The sequence below is a fragment of the Agrilus planipennis genome, unplaced genomic scaffold, assembly GCF_000699045.2.
Source record: "Agrilus planipennis isolate EAB-ADULT unplaced genomic scaffold, Apla_2.0 scaffold249, whole genome shotgun sequence".
In the NCBI taxonomy this organism is placed as follows: domain Eukaryota; kingdom Metazoa; phylum Arthropoda; class Insecta; order Coleoptera; family Buprestidae; genus Agrilus; species Agrilus planipennis.
In genome coordinates, this window is record NW_020439523.1 from 92,840 (window position 1) to 111,644 (window position 18,805).

Genomic DNA, 18,805 nt, shown 5'->3' on the forward strand with positions numbered 1-18,805 from the left:
AACCCCAAGTTCCAGTAAGTCGGACAATTGAAGATAACATGTGTCAATTCGACTTATTGTTAGTGGGTGTTGACTCTATTGTATAATTGCTGATTTAATGACCACTGGCATAAATTTATATTTTTAACAATGTAGATATTTATCCATTCGTTCGAACACACTGCCAACAGAGACTGTCGGTAACCGAATTTTAAAAAAGAGGTTAATGGATCGGATAGATGTTCATCTTGTCCCAACAACGCACATATCATAATAAAATTATGTATAAATGTATTAAATTTGTATTTAGGTGTTGTATATGTTTTTCAAAAGTCTATTGCTATTCCTGAACTTATGCAATTTTAATTTTGGGCTTTTCTTTAATATACAATAAGTAATTTATATACTATACAATTATGTATGTATATGAAAATGAATGTTTGTTGACAAGTAATGAATTACCATACTACTTTCAATAAAATATATTCATACATTTACTACAAATTTATTTCGCTAAACATTAGTTTCTTCAGGGGAAGATCTTCACTTGTTATTTGTGTTATTCACTAGGTACTAATTTTTGTCTTCATTTAAATGCTTGGCATCTCTTGAAGGTTAGGTTAGGTTAGTGTAGATTGCCCTGATTAGAATGGGGCAAAGAAATAAACCTTCATTTTATCTTACGTCCAAAGCGGTGGTCAACCTCTCCGTGGTTGACATAACAAAGTTAGCACAAATTAAACAAAAAATTAGCTATGACTGGAGAATCGAAATCCAGTTTGCATGTTAACGTCAAATGAAATTAAAAATATTTTAATAGGCAGCTGTAACCGGTCTCATAATTAGTCGCTAATTAACTGTTAACGATGTAGACTACTAACCAGGGGTTCGAATTTTTTTGTTTCAAAATGGCATCATTTTTCTAATTAGACGATCCTACAACCGCCATAAGCCGTAATATCGAGTGAGATCATAGTAGGCATTCTAAATCGAGCTTGAAACGTGACTAATTTTCTGTTTTCATTGTTAATTTGCAGTTAATTATCTAATAGTTTATATTTTTGACTGGTAATTCAATGAGGTAAGCGGTAGGGGCAGATAACAGCTAGAAGTGTTAGGTTACGGTAGAAAAAGCTTCTATCATTGGATACTATGAGCCATTGAAAAGTGTCATGTATCATAGGAATTTGTTTTATCTCATATAGGAAGATCCGGGCAATGGCTATTGGGATCCGTCAAATGGGAGGGGCCTAAAAACATGGCACCGATTAGGGAAAATTTATCGTAGTTCCTATAGTGTACCGTGCAATTTCCAAGTTTTTAAATTACGATAAAATGATAAGTATTGACACAATATGTGATTTGGCTGTCACAAAGCCTCGGAAAGGAAATTTCGTTGAAGGTGAGCGTGTTTTTAATGCCAATCACATTATAAAATTCGGAAATAACAAATCCGGAAGCTAGCCTTCAAATTCCGTCAAGTTTACTGCCTANCATTAAGAAAGTAAGTTATCTAGTAAGTCAACTATACTTAAAAATAATTATTTCTGTTTTTCTAAATTAGTTTTAAACCTGCATCGGAGTTGAAAGGAGCATAATCAATAAATAACAATAAATTACAAAAGGATTCGAGAGTATCAAGATTTATGTTTTTGTTTATAGGAGTTCAAAGCATATAAATCTCTATGGAAATCGAATTTTGCTGCTCTATGAACAATAGGCTAGGCTGTAACCAACGAGCTGTAAGGCTATAAGCAATTTATTGAATATCTATAGTCTATGACAGTTATGGAGTTTATTTTGTCTATGAGTTTATTAAAGAAAAAGAAGCGAGAAAGGCGAAGCGTCAAGTAAAAGTAGTACTGACAGGTACTGACGCTGTGGTGTGGCTGTTGTGGGTTAATATTTTTAATTTTTTGTGATTTGAGGGTTTTATCCCAAACTATAGTGATTCTTTAATGTGGTTAAATAGGTTTTGACGTGCCTAATCCCAAAATAGTTTTAATATAGTGAATGTAAGAGTAATATTTCGTGTAAGCACACCTAACGAAATGATTAACATGGAAACAGATAAAGTAATCGAAGATACAAACAGCAACTCACAGGTATATGCAAATATGTTCAGTTATTCTTTTAATAATGTACATTGATTTTATGTTTTCTATATTGACTAATTTTAGATTTTAAAACTGAAAATCATTTTCAATTTCCGTATCTTTGTCATCTGTCATATTGTCGTTATGATATCGTTCTCTTGTGATTACTCATGTTTTTCTGAAAACTATATACATATTATCATTTAATATTTGTATATTTAAATTTTTAATTATAACGTTTAAACCAAATTAAAAACCGAATTATATTCAACGAATTCAATTAGGCTATGTGGTCAGTTTTTCATAGATGTATGAAATGTAGTTATAATAGTATTACTAATTTTTAATGGTTTCTTACATAGATACTACCTCTTGTTTGAATTATTGGGATTTCTAAAACTGATTTAGCAATGTCCTATAAATTATTATTTTGGTTTATTATTTCTTAATTGGTGTTACTAGAACTATTATGATTTCTTATTACATTTATAATAACAGTAACTCACCACTCTTTTCTTATTTTACGTAAAATAATTAAGCTTCAAAACAACGGCAGGCTATCGTCTGTCATATGAATCTTCAGCAAATAGTAATTTACACGCCACACAGCTTGTGTGCTGCATGTCGTGCAGCTCTGTGTACAACTTTTAAAGGATATTTATCCGAATAGTTTCATTTGTATAGTCAATTCGTTAGATATTACCCCAGAAATACCAAAGCAATATTGCGTTTGACAACGTTATGCCGTTCGGATTCATTTACAACCCCATAATACTACAAACCGTTGTCAGTATAAAGCGGCATTAGTTTAATGATGAGTACATGCATACAAATACATATAGTATGACTTAGACGCTTCGTAGTGATAATGGTCTGATACTATTTATTTATTACTGTCCATTATTTCATGAATGCACTATAGTCGATAATAATAAAGATAAAAATATCAAATGGAAAAATAGAATCTTTATACGACCCATTTGTCTATCACACCAAAGTCAAGCGATATCTATACCTTTAATATCAATATGGTGGATTCCTTTTTTGGTTAATTAGGCTGTTGCTCAAAGTAGAAGACATGTGTATGCGTTAATAGATGTAAAAATGTTGTGGTTTCATGTATGATTGAAACTAATGGTATCTATTTGATATACCTAGAGAAAGAGGAGAGTGAAATTGGTTTTAAAGATACATAAGAACGTACTAAAGGTACCTATACATATTTACAAATTGTTGGAAAGAAACTTTTAAAAATAAGCTGCATCCCACCGTGTCAATGTATTTTTACGTTTTTCTAAGTCATTACGTACTCTAGCCATTAGTCTTAATAAATTATGGGTCAACGAACCAAACGGGACATCGTTTCGAAGAAATTTTATGTAGTAGTTCAAACAGTAGAAAAGAAAAACAACCACGAATGAACTTTAAGACAGTTACCCTAAATTTTACTTTAAAAAACGTTTCGAAAAGTAAAATAATGTGATATATAGCAACAGATGTCTTTATTAATTTTAAACTCAAAATTTTTCGAAATTAGCGGAGGATTTAAACAAATATATTCCAACTGATTTGAGTCTAACTGACTCATTGAAGACCTCTGCAGAAGTTCGCAACTCATATCTCAAATCATACACTTCGAGTATGTTAAATATGATTCCATAAATTACCAATTTGATGCAAAAATAAATTGGGTACATAAAAGTTCATTGTACCGAAAAACTGAAGTGAAATTTTTCACTCTGTTAAGGAATTGTTAAATGAAGAAGTAAATTTTCTTTAGTACTCTAGTACTTTGACTAAACATCAATTTAGTGACTTAGCTCAATATCACCTCTCTGCTGGTTATCAACGAACTTAATGTACAAGAAAGAGTAAGGGGTATTTGTATTTGCGTTGTCCTTGTAATGGCGCCATTCGGAGGGGTGCAGTAGGGATAGGTTGCTTCACTACTTTTTGGAGATTTAATGACCATGGAAGTGTACCCGGAAGACCATCGTGCTTTTTGCGAACGCGCCTAATATCGCAATGGCGATCCCATGATTATATCTCAACGAGTATATCGGGCAAAATTCAATGTACTGAATGAACCGAAGAATGATACCATCAGAAAATGGATTCGAGAATACTGGTTCGACTGTAAAAATCCACAATCCATTCAGGTCACCCGTGTTCTGTTCGAATCCACCAAACTATTGAAGAAATGAGAGTGTCAGTGCGTGAAAATCCGTCTCAATCAGTTCGCAAACACGGTTAAGAACTTGACAATAACAAATCGTCGTTACAGAATATTCTGAAGCAAGATTTACATCTTACAGCTTACAAAATTCAGTTAGCTGAACTGAAAAACTGAACGTTACCGATTATCCTCTCCGACTGAATTTCGCAAATCAAATTCCAACATCATTTTTGACACTTAATTTTCCAAAACTTTGTCTAAAAATTAACAAAAAAGATTCTTTTTCTGACTTGTAGTTTTTTTTTTATTGGAAACAACAAACACTCCCTACTCTTTCTGGACATCCTGTATTCTCATTATCATCAAGGACCGTCACCAGAAGGCACTGAAAGACACGGATAATGTCAATGCAGGGGCGGCCTCGCTCTTGTAGGGGCCTCGCACCCTCGCGCAACAATCTAATTAGAAAAATATTAGGTAGTAATAGTACATCTTACCAATGTTTATTTGAATTTCTTAATAGTCTTAAAAGAGGCCGCAAATTTGCTATCTTTGTCTTTATCAATTTTTTTTAATTTTCGATAAACAATTTTAAAATTGTAAACTTATTTATGAATCACTGCATTTTTCAAGTATCATCATTAAAATTAATTTCACAAAGACGAGGGCCTCGCAAAAATTTACCCGTCCGGAACTTTCCAATGACTAAGGCCGCCCCTGTGTCAATGTATAATGCCTATTAATCTGAATAATATTTGGATGGACTTCTAACAGACTACACCCTGCTGTTGTCTTGATCTTACTGATAAAATCAAGCTTAATACGGGAAAATTCAACAATAATTTATAAGTAACTCTACAGACGGCGTTCATTACACTGTTTTTAGATATTCATTGAATGATGAACTGTGGGTATTCTGTCGGAAGAAAATCCAACAGCGACCTACATCTGACAGTTCCGGCAGAATATCGACCGTACACCAAGAACTTTTAAGGCTACGGGAACTCGGGAAGCAAAAATTTTTAATTTGATAAAAATAGAACTCTTTGAGAGATATTTCTCAGCTTTAACCTCATCAACTTAATATTCCGCTTATTTCGGTCTCAACATATGTGTGCCCCTAGGACTGTCTGAAACGGAAAAATTACATAAAAGTGATACCGTCACGTATTCTTTTATATTATTTGCTCCTCAAACAAGCGATGGCTGGTTTTCAATGGACCGTGATTCTGTTCCCTTTTACTACATATGCATCCGTGTACGTTATTTTTAGAACAGACTATACACGCACCTTTAAAAAATAAATTGACCAGAAAAGCGTGAACAGAAATAGATGTGTCTCCGTTACAAGACTTCCGATTGTAAATATTTCAACGGCTAGGTGCATTGGACTTTTAGAGGTACATACTCATCTACGAGGCGTTCCAAAAGAAGTCTGTATTTTTTTAAATGTAATATCTAGCTAATTCAGGATGCACACTGCCACTGCTACGTTTTAATCTATACATCGAAGAAGCGATCAACATCATTAAAGACAAGACAAATGTAGGGATGCATATACAGGGGCAAAAGATTAGTATGCTTAGATTTGCAGATATAAGCATCTAGCAAGAAGTTAGAGGAGATAGCTTTAAATAAAATGGAGGCTGTATTGATAAAACAGAATCGTATGAAAACAAATAAAAAACAAAAATACATTTCACCTTATACAAGTGAATTAATCCCAACTTCAGGCAGTTTGAAACAATCACTAACATAAAATTGATACAATCTGATACAATTCGTACGTATCCGGATGTGATCGAATCTGTCATCGCGGGCGGTTTAAGTTCCATACTTACAGTAGGTAATGGTAAAACCTGTTATTTTTGCGGAACGTCCCAATAGTGACCATTTTAACTGCAAATAGAGGCAATGATGCCCAGCCGCGTGGAGAGCAGAGGTAAGACAACAACAGCTGAGCACAGCACAAGCCGCCGGGACTGTAGCGGACTCCTCGCTCTCCGTGCGGTTGCGCATTATATCTATCTAATACAGCTGTTGCTCTGTCTCCGACGCCGCCGCAGGCCTTTCTTTCCCTTCGCCGCTCAACACAACAACAAATGATTTCTATTTTGTGCTCATCTGTGATACAATATCTTTCAAATGATTTTTATTCCCTTTTTAGACTTGAAGATACCTGAATCACATATTCATACATTTACTGTCTTTGAACTTATAAAAAAGAATTGGTGTTTTATGAAAGTTAAAAACAAGTAGATAAACTTTGGTACGTTCACCTATATTTACATATGGGGCATCTACACGTGTGGTACCTGAACACGGGAGGTAGCAAATACGTAATTAGCTAACTCATTAATCAAACATGTCATGAGTTCATGTGTTTCTTTAAAAATACGGAAGTTTTGTGTATCTTTTCTCGTTTACACAGAAAAAAATGAGAAATTGAGCATATGGCATTTTGTTAACAGACGATTAGATTTAATGTATACAGCGTACCTAGTGTAACACAAAGAAACGATTAGGGATTTACGGATAATTAGGGTGTCTCTTTCTGGTTCACTAATTTTCTGTCTATTTTTCGTTATATTAATCATCACAGTCATTAAAAGAGGATGTTCGTGATATTTATCCCAATATTATAAGGTTATTAAAGTTTATGAATTTGGGTATAGGAGGTGGTCCCTGAAATTGTGTTACCAATATTATGCTTAGGTAAACGTATCGGTAATTTTACAGTTTGTCCTTAAAATCCCATATATTTTATTAAAATAAGTTTAGCTTGGATAGAAGTCCTTTGGCCCCGTATGTGTTACTGTTATCGAGAAACTACGCCTCGTTGTTTAGTATACGATCTACCGAAAAGGATTTGCTTGATATCCTTAAACCTACGAATGGAAGTACATGGTTGTGGCCAAATTCTACCGTCACGTTCTTTGGTATGCGGTCTACCAACAAAGATCTGCTTGGTACATTTAAACGTACGAATGGTGGTCAATGTCCTTCCTCACTTCGTTTGTGCTGTCGGTTTCTACCGTAACCTTAGAATCTTAACCTAATCGAATCTTAACTGAAGGCTACGGTAAAAAAAAACTCGTAACCATGTCTGTCAAGGTCATTATAAATTCTAGTAAATTTCATATTAAAGTATAGGTAGATCACATCCCAAAAGTAAACAGAATATTAAAGTAGCATCCAAAATACGGTCGGTATTTTACTTCTGCGGTTATTGAAATAAATGGCGGAAAAATTGAATTTAGGAAGTTGATTTTTCGATAATACGATATGGTACATTTTCTATTTTCGTTTACCTAATAGATAATTTTTTAAAAACAAAAACAACTTGCTTTCGCCGTATGCAAAACTGCAATAATAAGCCAAATATTGTTAGCTTGCTGAAAGTAGTAAACAAATCAGTTACTTTAATGTATTTTCCACTTATTGAGAGCGCAAGTATACCTACTCGGTTTAAATTTAAACATTTATTTGACATTAATTGGAGGTTAAAAAAATATGGCTGTTTATAAACAATGTCCACGGTCCACGGGGACTTACGTATTTAAAGTATATGGCGGATATTAACACATTTTGAATTGCGTTGGCTATTTTATAGTTGTTTTTCTATTTTTAAAAACGTAACCGGAACGGAACAGCGACAATATTTTACGCTATAATTTATAATAAAAACCCGCCAGGCTGCATCTCACTGAAATAAATATGCAGATGTATAACATAAAGAGCTCTCGTAGGTCACGGGCGCCGCCATCTTCGTTTTTCGGAAGGCCAGTACCCCGACGCTATATATAAGTGGTTTCGAGTCAATCTCCAAGTATAGACCGTTGGGATTTTGCCAATTAACAGTCCCCGTCCTCACTTTGCTTGAATCGTAAAGAAATTCGCTAAAACTAGGCAAACCTGTGCTATGACCTTGAAGTACCACCGCATAATGTTTGCACCATCTTCAGAAAACGCCCATTCACGACTCATATATGATTTATAAACCGAATATAATGCATAAAAACAACATTATAACGACTTTGTTGGGTCTCGTGCAATTTGAATGCGCAGTAGTGAATTTTTGGTTATATTTTGTACTTTATGAATTTCGGACTGAAGGAAATTAGAATGGAGAAGTATTCGTTCTAATGAACATTAGTATCTGTAGTAATTAGGTCTATTGAGAAAGAATGTACAATAATATTTACAGATATTAAAGCAACCACTCTAATATGTTTACAAACTAATAGCTTGAAATAATAAGAAATAATTTGGAGGTAACTTTGCAAATTATTATAAAGAGCTGTTTGAATCGGCGATAATTCGATGTAGCGCAACCTGTTGTGTATTGATTTGTCTGTTTGTCATCTGTCAACCTCTTAAAATGGAAATGATTCACTGAGAAATTAAGGTCATTAAGTTGATGTTTGGGCGTGGATTTTCAATTAAACCTAATATATACACTTGTGGATAAACTTTTACAATATATTATCGTGGTGCCTGTCTGATAAAGAGTGCAAGTAAGGTTAAATAACGAACTACTCTAATTAAAGACGTCTATAAACACATTTTAAGGTTAATTTTTTGTTTTTAGACGTCGTCTACGACGACCACGACTACGATGACCACTCCGGCTAAACTTTATGGAAAAGATCTTAGTCAGTATGACGAAATTGATGTAGAAGAATTACTATCAAAGCTTACCCCTGAAGAAATAAACATTCTTGCCAAAGAAGTAGACCCAGATGTGAGTAACAAAGTGAATTGTTTTGAATGTGAAATTAATTCATTTAAATAATTTTAGGATAGTTTTCTACCTCCTTCACAAAGATGTAGTTATGACTGTGAAAAGGACCCAACAGGACCATTAAATCGTAAGAAACTGATAGAACATATTAACAAACAAGCCCTAGAAACTCCAGACAAACCTGAACTGCAACCCTATGTTGCTGGCATGGTTAGAGGTAAAAAGGTATGTGTTAAATTAAGTTGAATACAATAGACCACTACAGATTATAAGTTCAGAGTTATAACGGTGTTTACTATTCCAGTGGATTCCTCCTGAACCACCCGCAAAAGAAAAAGAAGCAGATGAACAAATAACTATTGATTTAGGCGATGAATATGAACAAGCATTAAATGATGCAGCACCTGAGGAAATTATTGATTTAGCTGGTAAGTACCTACTCTAGATTATTAAGGTTTGATAGAGATCATTTCATTGTAATTTAATTAAAGGTCCTATTGACATAGTTAGAATTGCTTTGTTGTTGAAACAAATTAATAAACTTCATTCAATGTAAGTAATAACAGAAAAGACTTGTGAGTTGCAAAATTACTTTTGTTTCCCTTTGTCATCATTACGCCACACTGTGGCTTCAATAGGTAGATGCATTATAATAAAAGTATTTTCTTTTATTACATTGAGTTAATCTGGAGTTTCAATATGTACTTGCTAATACAATATTTTTTTCACATTTAAGTTAATATTTCCACTTACATTTGTCTTGTTGCAGCTATTTTGGGCTTCCACTCAATGATGAACCAGGACCAGTATCATGCTTCTCTGCTCAACAAAGGACAGCCTGTTGGTATTGGTTGGGATGGGATAACAAAAGCTTCCAAGCCCAAAATCTTTCCCATGGATCCTCCCAACAATACCGATCCTGAAGAGACTGCACAGAAAATAAAACAAGATGATCCCAAATTGACAGATTTAAATTGGAATAATATTAAAGTAAGTATTTGTAATGGTTAATTAGGGTATAGTGTATTCTACGGATATAAAAATTGAAGTAGTAATTTGAATGCAAATATTTCTGTTATTTTTAGTAAGTCTGCATCTTTTAGTCTAAAATATGCTATTTAAAGAACACTTATTATTTCTATTACTCTAATGTAAGTTTAACATCCTGAATTACAATAAAGTGGGTGGTTTTAAAAATTATTTTGCACATACCAGGCTAGTTCCTGTGTTGTAAGCCGCAGAAAAGGTTACGATCAAAAATTATAAGATCTATCACCAATACTACACTGACATCGCACTAATTTAGTCCAATGTTTAGGTATTCTTAATTTAAACAGATTTTTAATGCTTGTTTTCAATTTCGCACTGTTTTAATTATATTTTAACGATATTAGTAGAATACCTTTTAAAAGTAAGGTTACACTTTATTCGCGAAAGTTTTTTGGCAATATAAATGATATTTATAGTAAAAAGAATAGTTCTGTCGCTTTTAAAAATAACTTAAATCTGTTTGTTTCGTTTTTTCGTTTAAAGACACAAAAGAATTCCCGAAAACCGCTTTTAAGGGTCGCGTTTTATACATAGACTTGAAAAATAATGGCGATGCTGTAGTGCTATTGGTTATTTTATTGAACAACAGCTTACTGTCCAATAAAAACACAGTTTTGTGGTTTGGCGCCTTATGCTTCAAATTTGAATTTATTAAAGGTTTTATTCAACTATTTGTTTTTTGATGTAGTTTTTATTAAGTCGTCTCACATTTTAAGTTTGTATTCATTAATTAAATTAATACTTTGATCAATAAATTTAAGTAATGGCATCTGATTAAAAATATAAGCATATTGTAAACCTTTTTACTTTTATAAAAGGATCTCCGTAAATATTACACAAATAAATAAAATAAGTTAAGTTGATAACTGTAAATAAATAGATTAAAAATAGAAAGTGATGGGTTTTCCTCATTTATCTGTAGATAAATATTAAATGAAATTTTAAAGGTATGCTTTTGTTCCAGAATATTTCTGATGAGAAGTTTGACAAACTTTTTGAAGGATTGGCAAATAATTCTCATTTAGAAACACTTTCCTTAGTGAATGTAGGTCTGACTGACAGGCACGCGGAAAAATTGGCGGACGTTTTAGAAAAGAACAGGACCCTGAAGGTGGTTAACGTCGAAACTAACTTTATTTCGCCTTCTGGTGTTGTTCGTCTAATAAAGTCCCTTCTGAAACAGAAAGTCGTTGAAGAATTTAGAGCATCAAATCAAGTAAGTTTCAAATAATGTTTCCTTTATTTTTTATAATTATAAAATTCAATTTGTTACTTTCTTAATTTAAAATTCACTGAAGTACACTAATAATATAAGATGCTCGATAGTGTGAATCAAAAATATATCTATCGAAAGTGAATACTTAAACGAAACATCTCTCCAATTAATACGATTGGGGAATTACCAAAAATATCGGGGATTTATAATAATGGAGCAATAGCAATAGCTAAATATCGATTCCATAGTTGTCTATATGGTGGGGCCGTCGTTTGAATGAGACTGGGGGGGGGTCTGGGTGGAGGTCCAAGGACTTCGTTCCTAGTGATAAAAGAGGAGGAAGAGAGTTAAAACTGAAAATGGTGAATGTAAAAGTGATGAAACGGTCGCTCCAAAGGGGCGGTTAGGACCTTGAGGTTGGGGGGGAGGTTTAAGGATTTGCATCACAAAATTGGTGGCGGTGAAGTCGAGGAAGGTGGACTCTAAAAATGAAAATTTGTAGAGCCTCACTTATTAGATCTGTCCCACTCTCCATGTGCCTTACTTCATCCTTACTATCATCATCATAAGGTCGTCAGTCCTAAGACTGGTTGGACACGTACCTCCACTCTTCCCTATCCTGAGCTAATCCTCGTATTTCCCTAAAACTAAAGCAATCCATATCCTTAACTATTTGCAAACAGTAATCTAATCTAGCTTTACATCTACCCCTCGTAACTTCTGTTTCTGCCTCTAATATGTCTCTCACTAGACCTTCATGCCTTACAAGGTGTCCTACCAATCTATCTCGTCTAACCCTTCTTTTCTAATCTTCTCTATCCACGGATCATCATCATTCGTCGGTAACACCACATTTCGAACGCTTCTAACCTTTTTCGAATTTCTAAATTAACCATTCGCGAGCATAGAAGTGACTTCTTTTTATTGAAGGCAACTCGATCCTGCGCTATCCTCTGCTTTATATCCCTACTACTCCTTCCGTCCTGATTTATCTGACTTCCTAGATACCTACAATCAGTCATTTCTTCTAATTTTTCGTCTCCTATCTTTATATTCGCTCTTTCCCTATTTTTTTATCCCTTGTATACTAGTATTTTTGTTTTAGTTTTATTTATTTTCAAACATCCTTACCATACACAAAGTTATTAATATATCTTTATATCCATCTTCCCCGTTCTTGCTGCACCCTTTTTCTACACAAAGTTATGAATTTATCCATACCTATACCAAATTAAAAGAAAGACAATTTTTAGACCCACCCTCTGCGCCTTCAACCTGTCAGCCCTAGCATTCACCACTTTTTTGTAGTTGTACTAGGTCAGTCCTACCCTCCCCTACACACTCTATCCCTATCCCAGCGACGAGCCCATCACCTTGCCTTCTTTTGTTAAAGTTTATTGTATTCGGTGGCCTATCATAGTAAGTATGCTGTTCACATTATAAATGGTTTCTTTTATGCGATGTTCACATTATCGAGTGTCCACAAATTGAACATAATTAAAAACATTTGCCTAGTGTGTAATGTCAGGTAAATATCACTGAACATTATATTTAGCAGTGTTTTTCTGTTTATATGGTTTAGTTTTGGGTTTTTGCTAAGAATTATATTTATTTGATTTGTTTTATTGTTTCAGAGATCCCAAGTTCTTGGCAACAAAATCGAAATGGAAATTACGTCGCTGGTGGAACAAAATCCCACCCTCTTACGACTGGGACTCCACTTGGAGTACAACGATGCGCGTCACCGTATTGCCACGCATCTTCAACGTAATATTGACACAAGTAAGTGCTTACATTGCATTTAAATTATTTTTTGTTATTGTTTCAATCAATCGATAAACACTTTTGAAAGATCAAGGTAGCTGGAAAATCATTTTCCTTTCTCCCAGATTGGTCTATTTCGTCATCTCGTAAACCAAGTACAAAGGTTTTTTTTTGTTTTTTTTTTTTTTCGTGCCGTTCTTTGCATCTATATGTAACGAGTTACGTCACTAATAAGGAATGTAGAAGAAATAAATAAATTATTTATGTACTTTTATATGTTGTTAAGGCCAATAACGAACTTTAATTTGTTAAAACATTCAATAGATTACTATTCTTTTATATCAAGTTAAGAAGGCGTGTATAAAATCGAAAAGAAGGAAACATTTATTTTTTGTACGTCTGTAGAACGTCGAACGTTACGTGCCTCGTTTATGGTGACCTTAGGGTCTTCAGGGTCCGGTATTAAAATTCAGGAGATGACCGAAACGGGAGGTAACGTACAAATAAAATCGCCTACAAAAATACAAGGGTTAACTTAGGTTCTTGTAGTGGTTATAAAATTTTTAAAATGATCTTGTCGATGATCGGAAAAAAGGTAGAGACAGAGAGCTAAGAAGACAAGAGACAGGAGTATAAAGTACATAGAAACACTAACCGTAAGAGAGACCTAGCGGTATGGCCTAGCATTCGGGATGACGCCGGTTCGATTCCGAGTCCTTGGTCCAAGTTTTATTCTGTGGTTTCCTTGGATCACTTGGGCAAATATAATAAAGAAACTTTTGGGTGTTTCATTCCCACCAGCTTTAATGCTGGTGGGTGGGGGTAGTCCCTCGGAATTACGCCGGAAAGTAGAGCGGAAGGCCCTCTTCAGGCTCCTTTCAGGAATCGTAGGAATGGGTGGGTGGTGGTTCGGGTGAGAAGGATGAGACGGACGAAATGAAGACAGAAGAGAATGAAAGATTATCTTATGTAATATATAACTGCCCCAGCATTTGCCTAAGTGAACCAAGGAAATCACTGAAAAACTTGGTTCACGGACTCGGAATCGAACCAGCGTCCTCCAGAATGCTAAGCAATGGTCTAAACCTCTAGGCCATACCGCTTGGTCTTTAGGTAGATTGTTACTTCTTCTGCTTATAGTATTCTTGGTTTGACAACTGATATGCCCATTCACTTAGAGAAAGGTACACCGTGAAGGATGTGCACAAATAAATATCGGTCGTAGGCGGAGGGGACTGCCGGAATATAGCCGGTGGTTTAAAGTGAAATGTTAATGCAGTAGTACGTGTGTTTGCCTTGTAAAATTATTTTTTAGTGCAAAATAGTCATTTTCTTACATTGAAGTTGGTTATGTATTTCTAGTTTTGCTTTTCCAACCGCAAGTCTTTGGCGCCGTAAATAAATTTTAGCAGTTACGCGCTTTAGAGCAGTCGATCTGGTATCATGTACCTTTCTCTAAGTAAACAGACTATACTACTGAAATTCATGCGCAGCCGCTTATCGCGCAGAGGATCGTTTCGTTTTCTATCCTTTATTAGTGATGCTTTTTAGACAGTTTAATTTATCAAATGAGAGACTTACGTTCACCCTTGAATTTCTGTTGTGTTATTTCTTTTGCTTTCAACCTCGTACAATTAGGTGTTCGATTTTCAGTACCCTGTTCACGTAACTAAACTAAACTTTCTGTACCTACAAAACGCACGTAAAAGCGGTGTTGCCACGTTGTTTAACTAAATATTTCATAAAAATAAAGTTTAGGGCAAATGAAGGCAGTGTAGAGGACAATGTTACACAAAAAATAGTATAACTAGGTTTCTGCGGAGTTACATAAATATATTATATACAATACATGCATTAAAATTGGTATATATACGATAGGGTACATACAAATTTTTATATGTATATTTCTTTTTCTTTTTTAATATAAATATGGTAAATTATAGTGAGAAAAAGTGTTGTTGGTACCCCTTCGTATATTTTATTATTAAAACATTTCATTACATGCTCGTTTCACAACATCACATTGTTATTCTCCACAGTTCGGAAAGACCTAACGTTACGGCTGCAATTCAGATTCTTTAACCACAGGAAAACCCCCCTAATTAAGTGAAGGTACAGCTGAAATTTCTTATCGTTTTGAAAAAAACGCTGTTTTTACAAGCAATAATTAATACATAATAACAAAAGCAGCTTATACTTACTCGTATTGCGTTTGTTTTATTTTATGGCATAACAGGCGTAATTCGTACTTACCATCTAATCATTAGCGCTGTTGCCACACTGATACGGTTTTTAGTAAGATAACAAAAATTACTTGGAATCGTACAGTTGGTACATTAGCATTGATTAGGCGATAGCTACGAGTTATTGATTCCTAAAAAAAAAGAAAAATGAAACTTGTTTTGTGTGAATTTAATTGTTTTGCTGGATAAAAAGATATTTTGTTAAACCTTCGAGAGTGATAAATAAATGCAAGATAAGTTTCATTTTAAAGAAAAATTTAGGATTTCATCGCTTTCTAATGAAAAATTTGTAGCTGTAGTCTAAATAAAGGAAAATTAGACGTATATTAATTGGATAAACAGCAGAATAACAGCATGAAAGGCTTAAAATTGATATACATATGTATAAAATCTAGACGAAATAAAATATTTTTATAAAGAATGATCTGTGACCAGAAATTTATGTGGATCGCGATTTTGAGATTATTGGTTCTCATCGGCACACCATAGGTAGTTTCGATAAATAACCAACCAAATAAAAATGCATTGTACTGCGATTATGGTCATTTCATGTTTAATAAGTCTTTTTCACTATAAATTCATTGTTCGTGTTAACATATTCAATCACATTATCAGTACAGCCCAGGAAATAACAGGGGAAAATGTCAAAATAAGAAAAGAAACTAATACCAGTAATTTTCTTGTTCGAATATGTTGAGAAAGTTAACAGAAAAGTTTTCTAGTTTCGTAAGTGTCGAATAAAATGGTACGTCATTGTTTTTTTTTTAATAATAAGGCTGATAGGGTAGGATATTTTAGGATATCCAGAAAACTAAAAATATTCAAATTTTTGGTTTTATTGTCTAAAAAAGACAATAATACACCACTTTTTTTGACACACATAAAACGGGAATATTTTTCCGGTATTTCCCCAGTACATTCGAACACGAAAATCGTAGGTATTAATTTTTCAATGTTTTAATGCTCTATTTCCTGGACTAATATGCTTTTAACACTACAATTTACATAAATGTACATATGTACCTACGTATGTCTCTGTAGAAGGTATAGATTTTTTTTTATAAATATTTGTCTACACTTCAAAAATTACAATTAGCTGTGCATAGTTTATATTGTGTCTTTTTGTCGTAAATACTTTTCACACAGTTTGACGTTTTTAATCAAGAGTGAAGCTCGTACCCCCGTTCTAACTATGTATTTGTATTTTTTATTTTATGTTTCCTACCAAATTGTAACAGTGACAGCATGGACTAACATATTGAGTTAATTATTATTTATTGAATTTACTACAGCGATCTGTTTAAAATAAACTGTTGAAAAAAATCAATAACATTATATTTTACATCTTTATATTAAGGTATTGTCCTAGGGGGGGACCTAACCCCCTCCCCCCTTCCAATTTAAAACTAAAATTTTGTTTTTGAAATGTTCTATATGAGGCCGTAGTATTTGTAGGACAAATGTATTTTAAAAGTAATTTAAATTTATATTTTCATTCTCATTCATTAAGATACAGATCGCTTTATAAATTACTTTGAATTGACATGTGAAGATAAATAAAATTAGCTGTTGATCCCTACCGTAAAGCATGTTAATTACGTACTGGAAAATAAATTTATACAGTTGATAACAAACGAAAACCGATGCACGTGATTGCATGTCACATTGTTAAAGTGGATGCGAAAGATCAGAGCTAAAATAGGATTGCAAATAATTTTATTGAAGTAAAATCAAGATCAATCATTTTTTATATCAACTTATTAACAACCCCATTTTGTTTTTGATCTTTTACACATTGTAATATGAGAAAGTAATGGAATCCATAGTTTCTTTAGTTTTGGGTTCATCTAATTCGAATCGTTTCATTCATTGTTTTATATAATGTTTGATCGGATTTTACCTGGAGGAATTATTCCTGTATTCATCATCACATGGTCGTCAATCTTAAGACTGATTGGACACGCACCTCCACACTTTTCTATCCTGAGCTAGTCTTTCCATTTCTTTAAAACTAGAAGAATCCACATCTTTAACCATTTGACAACAGTCATCTAATGTAGGTCTACCTCTACCCATCCTAACTCCCTTTTCTGCCTCTAATATGTCTCTGACTAGACCTTCATGCCTGAGAAGGTGTCCTACTAACCTATCTCGCCTATTTCTTATTGACTTCCGTATAGTCCTCTGTTCTCCTATTGTTTCTAATACCTCTTCATTTCTAAGAACCTTCTCTATCCACGGTATCCTCATCATTCGCCGGTAAAACCACATTTCGAACGCTTCTGACCTTTTCCTTTCCGCCGCGCCCAGCGTCCATGTTTCGCACCCGTACAACGCCGCCCTCCAAACATACACTTTTAACAATATTTTTCGAATTTTTAAATTAATCATTCGCGAGCATAGAAGTGACCACTTTTTATTAAAGGCGACCCGATCGTGCACTATCCTCTGCTTTATATCCCTACTACTCCTTCCGTCCTTACTTATCTGACTTCCTGGATACCTAAAATCAACCGCTTCTAATTTTTCGTCTCCTATCTTTATATTCGCTTTTTCCCTACTTTTTCTTCCCTTGCATACCGGTATTCCTGTATTAGCGTTACTTTTTCTTGTAATGTTGTAGTAGATTGCGTGCGAGGGTTTTTGTGTTTTATCAACTGTATTTATTTTCTTTAGTATAAAAGCATCCACCAAGTATGGTATACCCTTCAAATACAAATTGTGTTTTTTCTGTTTCCTAAATGTGAATGTACCACTTCTTTTACAGAACGTCGCCTATCTCGGCTAGGATCATCTAGCACTTAAGTGTGCTATTAATTTTAACGTATGTATTTGAACAGTTCAAAAGAAATAGTAGACAAATGCTTGCGCCTGATCGATGAAATGTTTCCTCGTTTTTTACTCTTTTTATCATCATTAAAAATATTCGTCAACAAGAAGGAAATGTTTCATTCGATTTTTTTTACAAACGCTTTAGCCGCTTTGTTTTGTACAAAAGCAAATAAAATGGTGAGGTAAGTGAGTGGGGATTTTACATTTTGCTTTATAAATAACACGCTTTTTCGGCGTTAATTTTATTGTTTGACAATGTTCTAAGAGTTGACATTCATAAAAAATGAAGTAGACTGACGTTTAGGTGTTGATGTATATTATTATTATCTTTTAAGCTTCTCTTTTTGCTTATTTTTCTTGCCTTAAAGGCATTTAATATTGCCTAGCGTTTTTTCTTTTTTCTAATAATAGCTATATATTTTTTAATATACGAACATGTAGTTAATGTAAATTCAATAGCAAAAACGTAAAAAGAAATCTTTTCTATTCATTCAAAATCCTTTAGAAATAAAATTTATCGTGCTGTCGTTATTACGAAATACGGGGACGGGTACCTAAAAATGGTACTGTCTAATCTTGGGCGATAAAAAAAAATATTGTAACTATCGGTATCTGCTTCGATATGTCTACAACTATCGATATATAATCAATAATTATCGGTAGCTATCGATATTGATAACAATAAGCAACTGATAACTATCGATA

At 33.8% G+C, this 18,805-nt stretch overlaps 1 protein-coding gene across 5 annotated transcripts in view; it reads left to right on the forward strand.

Moving 5' to 3' along the window:
• LOC108739679 (tropomodulin) overlaps positions 1-18,788 on the forward strand; it is a 65,471-nt gene extending 46,683 nt beyond the window's left edge. For 2 of the 5 annotated variants that reach the window (XM_025979329.1, XM_025979327.1), the window contains exons 2-9: positions 8,843-8,995; positions 9,053-9,220; positions 9,300-9,423; positions 9,765-9,985; positions 11,010-11,261; positions 12,896-13,043; positions 15,065-15,137; positions 18,036-18,787. In XM_025979329.1, coding sequence (XP_025835114.1) covers positions 8,843-8,995; positions 9,053-9,220; positions 9,300-9,423; positions 9,765-9,985; positions 11,010-11,261; positions 12,896-13,043; positions 15,065-15,135 — 1,137 coding nt within the window. In that variant the 3' untranslated portion in view covers positions 15,136-15,137; positions 18,036-18,787. Of the gene's footprint in view, positions 1-8,610; positions 8,769-8,842; positions 8,996-9,052; positions 9,221-9,299; positions 9,424-9,764; positions 9,986-11,009; positions 11,262-12,895; positions 13,044-13,430; positions 13,739-15,064; positions 15,138-18,035 lie in introns of those variants that run through there. The other 3 variants (XM_025979330.1, XM_025979331.1, XM_025979328.1) reach the window with 3 other exon arrangements.
• The last annotated feature ends 17 nt before the right edge of the window (positions 18,789-18,805 follow it).